At 39.7% G+C, this 7,447-nt stretch overlaps 1 protein-coding gene across 1 annotated transcript; it reads left to right on the forward strand.

The window, feature by feature from the left end:
• The first annotated feature begins 408 nt into the window (after positions 1–408).
• On the forward strand, positions 409–6,136 carry LOC129173482 (tetranectin-like). Its single transcript, XM_054764463.1, has 3 exons — positions 409–774; positions 921–1,013; positions 3,546–6,136. The coding sequence occupies exons 1-3, from the start codon at positions 678–680 to the stop codon at positions 3,950–3,952; spliced, it is 597 nt and encodes a 198-aa protein (XP_054620438.1). The 5' UTR covers positions 409–677; the 3' UTR covers positions 3,953–6,136.
• Positions 6,137–7,447: the final 1,311 nt, after the last annotated feature.

Consider the following 7,447-nt stretch of genomic DNA (forward strand, 5'->3'; position numbering starts at 1 on the left):
GCTTTTCAGATTTCCACTGAAATGATAGTGTATTATTTTTAAAAGTGATGTTTTAATGAGGTTCGACGCTGTAATGACGTAACACAGTTGAGGAAAATTCTAGAATCTCTCCATCTTATTGTTTTTGCCACGTGTCTGAGGCTGAGGCAATAAAAAGAGACCAGATGGGAAGAAATTCCCATTCCAGACGTCGCGCAGGCGCTCCAAAGTTTGCGGGCAGGAAGGTCCAAAACAAACTTCTTCCTGGCCTGGCCTCTGTCTGCAGGTTTGGAACCCAATTCAAGTATTTGTCGCTTTTTTGGGGGAAAAGTTTAACAAAAACTTGACAGATTTCACACTTTTCAGCTCATCATCATTACTTGCACAAATGAACCCATAAGAAACCACTTTAAATGTGTCCTATTCAGCTTTGTGCTTGACTTTACCACATTAAGTCCCTAAGTGACCTCTACCACACATTTTAGTGGTTGTCTGTGACATGCTTCTTATGGGGTTAATGCAGGGTAAGTCTTTTTTTTTTAATGTGCAGATGAAAACCGCACATGGTTATGTCATCAGCACCGAAGAATAATTTTTCACACACACATACACACACACATACGAGAGGGAGGGGTTAGAGGCAGAAAATAAATAGCGAGCCTCCACGCTGGATCATCTTCAGTCCTGCAAGTCTAACCATGGAGTGCAAAGGTGTGTGCACGCTGCTGCTTGTACTGCTCATGGTGACCTGCTCACTCCAGCAAACTCCACCAAAGAAGAAGCCCGTACGAAAAGGTACACAATTCATTAACACCGATGCATGATTTATTCTGTTTAGATGTATTTGTTTAATATTGCATGTGCTTTTTTTTTTGTCTGATTAAAGCAACACCATCACTGAGGTTGCGGACTGATTATCATATTTTGTGTTTTGGCATTAGAAAAGGATGCTGCCATTGAGGACCTGCAGAGACAGATCAATGAAATTGTGCAGGACCTCGACCGCCTGAAAGAGGAACAGGCCTTGCAAAGAGGTAATAAAAGAAACCACACAATAAGAAAAGAAGTGAGAGAAGTCCTATGAAATAAATCCTGATCAAAATTTGAGGACCACTTGGAAAAATTCCAAGAATTTACATTTTGCACTGTTGGATCTTAAGGAGGTTCTAAGTAGAGCTTCAAAATGCAAAAAGAAGAAATCGGAGTGAGACGAAAAAAACTTTGAGTGAGCAATTATATTGCTAATCCCCCTGAAATAGAAATAAAATGTTCTAAAATGAGTAGCTGCACCATTGTTAATCACCTGAAAAATTGTTTTTTTTTTTGGGGGGGGGGTCCAAACCTTTTCCTACGAGGGCCACATACTGAAAAATGAAAGGATGCAAGGGCCACTTTCTAAACCAACGCATGGAGATATGCTAAGAAGCTATATGTAGCTCAAGAAAAAAAATGAATTTCACCTTTGTAATATAGCTGAAATGCTATTAAAAATGACATATGAGTTTATTCTTGTAAAATTGCTACTATTGCTGCTATTTTGTTTTTTATTCAATTATTTATTCCTGTAAATTACAGTTTTTTTTCCATTTCTGCTGGGGTTTTTTACCCCCAACTATTTCATTTCAGCTTTCCTCTCGTACTTTTCTTCTCGTAATTATAACTTTATTCCCCTTATATTTTTATCTTTTTAAAGCAATTATGTATTTTTTTTTATTTAAACATTGTTACTAAAATTATATTTTTTCTATTATACGTTTATTCTCGTAAAATTGCAACTTTTTTCTCATTAGAAAAACATTATTTTCTCGTAATATTTGGACTTTACTCTGCTGTTTCTGCTGTTGATATTTCAGCTTTCTTGTATATTTTCTTCTCCTAATATTTTCACTTTATTCCCATGTTATAAATTTTCCCCCAACCTAAATTTCCAAAAATTACAACTAAAAAAAAAAAAATTCTTTAATATTTCAACTTCATGCTACTAAAATCCCGTTTTTCCTCATACAATTACTTTATTCATGTGAAATTATGCCTTTTTTTCCTTGCTAGATTACAACTCTTTTCTTAATAGTTTGACTGTTGATTGATTTTCCCAATTTTTGCTGCTGATGTTGTTGGGGTTTTTTTTAAAGTTTCCTTGTTAAATTACATTTTTAGAGTGTGCTGCGTGCCGGAAAATTCAAACAGCCCCTGGGCCGCACTTTGGACACCCCTGGGTTAGGGCATTCTTAATGCCAGTGTTTCAAGGAGGTTAGTGGGAATGTTGCTTCAGGTGGTGTAGATGCCTTCATGTAGGGCATCCACTGTCTGGAACTGATGTCCATTTTTGTCCTTACCATCCATCCCCAAATGTAGATTTAGATCAGGGGAACACAGAATGGTCCAAAAGAGTGAGTTTATTAAAAGAAGTCCTTTGTCAGGCAGGCATTGTGAAGTGCAGTGTTGTCCTGTTGGAAAAAGCCAGACACAGACGGGGGCCTCCTGCAACATCTCCACATAGTCAGCTGCCGTTTGACGCCCCTGCACAACCTGAAGCTCCATTGTTCCACTGAAGGAAAAAGCACCCCAGATCATGATGGCGCCCCCTGTGGAAAACATCTCAGGTGGGATCTCCTTGTCATGCCAGTAACGGTGGAAGCCATCAGGACCATCAAGATTACATTTATTCTCATCAGAGAATAAAACTTTCTTCCATGTTTGGTGCTCTCGTGCAAATTCCAAACGGGCAATTTTGTGCCGTTGAAGGAGACGAGGCTTTTGAAGATGTTTTTTCTTTTTAGAGCCCTTCCCTTGCAGATGCTGTCTGATTGTTATTGGACTGCGCTCGGCACCAGTAATAACCTTCATTTGGGCCGAGGATCATCTTGTCTTTATGGACAGCCAGTTGGATCCTCCGGCTCAGGGCCGGTGACATTTTTTGGGTCTGCCATTTGACTTTTTTGTTCCATAACCCTAAGGCTCTTTGAAGAAGTTTCAAAAGACTGTCTTACTGCATCCATCCTCCAGCCTTGCTTATGCAATCCGACCACGTTCAAAGAGAGAAATATGTGAATACCTGACACAAAATTACATTTAAGCCACATTTTTGCCAAGATTTTGGCTTTAAAAGACTGTGGTCTTCAACTTCTGATCAGCTGATGAACAGCCTGTTTCACTTTAATGCATGTTTGCAATAAATTGCTTACTCGAAATGTTTTTGTCTCACTCCCATTTCTTCTTTTTGCATTTTGAAGTTCTACGTAGAACCTCCTTGAGATCCAACAGTGCAAAATGGAAATTCTTTGAATTTTTCAACTGATCTTAACATTTTGATCAGGACTTTTATCTTCCAATGTGCGAGTCTGTACGTCCGAATGAATTTGTAGCACTACTGATTCAAAATCTACTGTGTAATCTTAGAATTAGAAAAACATACAACAGTGAAAATAGATTTGAAAAAGCACATTACTCTCTTATCTTCCCATATATTTGGTTCTGAATGAGGCAGTAAAAGGGAAGATTTCTCCCAGTTAATCAGCTGAAAAAAATATGTGTATTGAATATTAACGGTGTTACCTATCAATCAGTGTGTTTGAAGGGCACAAAGATCAATGGCAAGTGTGTCCTGGCCGACCCAGTGAGGAAGTCCTATCACACGGCCAGCGAGGACTGTAACGCCCTGGGCGGCGTCCTCAGCGCTCCCTCATCCGTTGACGAAAACGACCAGCTGACACACTACATCCAACAAAGCGTCGGCCTGGATGAGCAAGTCTGGCTGGGCATCAACGACATGGTGGCCGAGGGCACTTGGGCGGACCAGAGCGGCGTCAGCATCTCATTCAAGAACTGGGACACGTCCAACAGCCGGTCCCGTCAGCCGGATGGCGGCCTGTCCCAGAACTGTGTCGTCCTGTCTGGGGCCAAACAGGGGAAGTGGTCTGACGAGAACTGCCGCGATGAGAAGCCATCTGTTTGCCAGTTCAACATTTTGTGAGCACATGTATGCAGTACGTATGCAGTATAACCCCCAAACAGCTGCTTTGTGTGTACTTCTGCTGCCATGCCACTTTAACTTTTTTTTAAAGTAGGATTTTTCTCATCTAATTCTGCAATTAATTACTTCCAGAAATATTTGATCAATAAGAATAGACAACATAATAGGACTTTTTTGGCATTTGTTCTATATATTGAATAAAAAACTGATATTTATAACTTTAACAATACAAGAGATGCATTTGAAATAATGCCACAAATCAATATAACAGTGGCCGGGGAGCATACAAAATTGTCTAAATACAGTCTATTTGCACACACTTAAGTGCCCATACAGAGGAACCTCAATTTTTGTTCATTTGTTCCAAAAGGTACGAAAACCGAATCAGTTTTTCCCACAGGAAATAATGTACACCCGGTTAATCCGTTCCAGACACCCAAAAATAAAAACAGAGAATAATTATTAGGGCTGTCAATCAATTTAAATATTTAACTCATTCACTAGTTAACTCATAATTAAGCGCAGATAAAAGATCAAAGTTTTTATATATAATAAGTAGGGAGGCGGCGTGCTCAGGGGCCAGTGGTCGTCTCCCAACCTGAAGGCTGAGGGTTCGATTCTCCGTCCTCCCGTGATCGTGTCGAAGTGTCCTGGGTGGGAAAGCGCTATACAAGTCAAAGACCATTTACCATGTAAATCTATTTGTGGTAAACGATTCAATATGCAACTACAACGATACCTACATAAACGTTTTATGTAGAGGGATATTAATTTTGGAAATATGGTCCATTGTTTTATTCAAAAATAATATAAAGTTAGAAATCCCCCAGTTTTTGAATGTTTAATTCGAGCAGCGATTTGTCCCACTGTTTGACTGTCCTTGAACGCACCTTCTACGTTCTCCCACGCTGCACAGGTAGAATACTGTACTGTATTTTTACCTTTTTTCTTTCACCTCATACTGTATTTGCTCCCAAATACTGATTCTATGTGGGGATGCATAAAGAGCTGATGATCTAATTGAGTGCTAACGTGCATATTTGTGGTACACAACCTCCCTGAAAAACGACGTCCATGCTGGTGGACGGTGGTTCTGTATTCATTTAGTGCTTTTAATTTGATGTTTTTCCTGTCTTAGTTTGGCACAATACAAAATAAATAAGATAAATCAGATGGCTATAATATATGTACCGGTATGTGTTGAAAATGTTTTCCGGTGACTAACTAGCTAATGCTATTTAGAGCCATTGTCATCGACACTAGCCTCCAAATAGCTGTCATCGGCTATGCGGGTAGCCAGCAGCTCATAGGCCAAATTTTAGCTAGCAGTTCAAAGCAAAAAAATATGTATGGAGACGGCTCGCATCTTAAAAAAAAAAAAAAAAAACACTTTTTAGTTCGGACACTATGACCAGGTACCAATGTATAAATGAAAATTCAAAAAATACCTGCAGGGCGCCAATTACTCCTCTCTTCTCTCAGAGGCGATGTGCTTCGTGAAACCTCAAGTCACAGCGACACAAATAACTTGGTCTTGTCGAGAGAGCCATCTGCCGGGGCTTTGAAGCTACACTTACCATTCGAAATACGCTTTTCTTTGCACATTTCTGCTCAATAATTTTTCCTGCCTCTAGTTCTACAACTGCTGCCGCTGCGGTTCCTTAAACTACGGCGTAGGCCGAGGGTCAAACAGGACGGTGCGCACGTTAATCGCGCAAAGTGCCCTTAAAGGAAATATCCTTTAACGTTATTAACGCGTTAACTTTGACAGCCCTAATAATTATAGTTTACATGCAGAAAACAATGCAAAAATAATTATGAATGACGAATGGATGGAAATTATTGTTCAACTACGAGTTGCATTCAACAAATGCACAGACAGTATTTTTTGTGGAACGATACAGTACAGGGCAAACAATAGTTAAGTGCAATATTGTATTTTAGTGAATATTTTTGACAAAAACCGAGGTTTGACTGTATAATACCAACACTAATTGAGATCCGGTCATTTCAAATCTGTACTATGCTGCATTGTGTATTCACTGACAAGTCTCACATTGAGCCTGAAGAATATTCTTGTTTTTAACTGTTCTTTCCACCCTCCATCCACCCTTCAAATATACATGTTTCCAGTTTGCAAGTCTAGCTGATGTCTAGTCTGATGTAACCTGAAAAATAAACCGTAAAAGCACATTGTCCTTCTTTCAATTTGCACACTTCCACTTCCACTGCTTATCTGCTTAAAGGGATAGTTAGGAAAGTAAGACACTTGGCGTTATTTTACCTCCGTTCGTATCGCTGCGCACTCCGCCTGTCCACTGTTATGTACATGTTTCAATGCTCCCACGTCGTCATCCGTGCATGTAAACACTGAAGCACATACACAACAGTGGGGAGGCAGAAGCACACATGCAGTGATATGAAGGGAGAGAAACTAACATGTCAACTGTGACTTTTTCGTGTTGGACGGTTTAGTGATGCAAATGTATTATTCTTTTGAACTTTGACTTTCCAAACACGGTTTTTAACATCATTAGAGCCTTGTAGACATGAAATAACACCCACATAGTCACGTTTACACCCCTATTATTCTTTGTTTACAACACATTGCAACTCTTATGCTGCAGGGACTCGAGACTGCCACTAGCTAGAGAGCTAACCGGTTAGCCTCGAATTTATGTCATCTAAACTTAAGCCAAAAATGTACCACTTCCACACAGAAGGGGAGGATAACTTTTTTTTTACTCTGTCAGACATGCAATGGCTGACTTTATGCAGTGATAAGGTAATGTAATGTAAGGTAATGTCCCAATGTTTTGTCATTACTGCCACCTAGTGATCAGAATAATACATATGACTTCTATTTCAGTGTTTTGACTAATAGACCACAGTCTACCACAAAACAGCGGCCATTATTAATATCTGAAAAAACGCAATATAATGAGGGAGCGATAATCGAACTGCGCTCTTGCAAGGGATGACTGTACTACTTTGTTCAATGCCAAAAACACACCACAACTCAGCTCACGAGGCGAGGTGGGGGAAAAGTCCTTGATGCATTACACTGCTGATGGGGACATCATACAACTTCAAACAATACAAATCACGAATGGATGTAACTTATCGTTTATGTGGCCTAAACGTCGTCATCATTCAATAGTGTTTCTCACCTTTAGTAAAGTGCTGTCAGGCGCAACTGCCTTGGCCCCATGGCAGGTTATTTAGCAGTCGCATCTAATGAAAAATGCATGAACAGTGAGTCAGTAACATGTAGGGTGATTTTTTTGGGCGCTGGTTTTTGTGGAAACATTTTACAAAAACAGACAAATTTTCGGACATTTATAAAAATGAAAACGACCATACAAAAACCGAGGCGTACGAAAACAGAGGTGTGACTGTACGTCTAAAATTGTAATTTTGGCTATTTTTCACACTTATTACAGCTGCTATTCTGCAGTCTACAGTGATTCCTCACCTTCCAGCATAATGTTAGAC

This window comes from Dunckerocampus dactyliophorus, chromosome 20 (assembly GCF_027744805.1).
Source record: "Dunckerocampus dactyliophorus isolate RoL2022-P2 chromosome 20, RoL_Ddac_1.1, whole genome shotgun sequence".
NCBI classification, from domain to species: Eukaryota; Metazoa; Chordata; class Actinopteri; order Syngnathiformes; family Syngnathidae; genus Dunckerocampus; species Dunckerocampus dactyliophorus.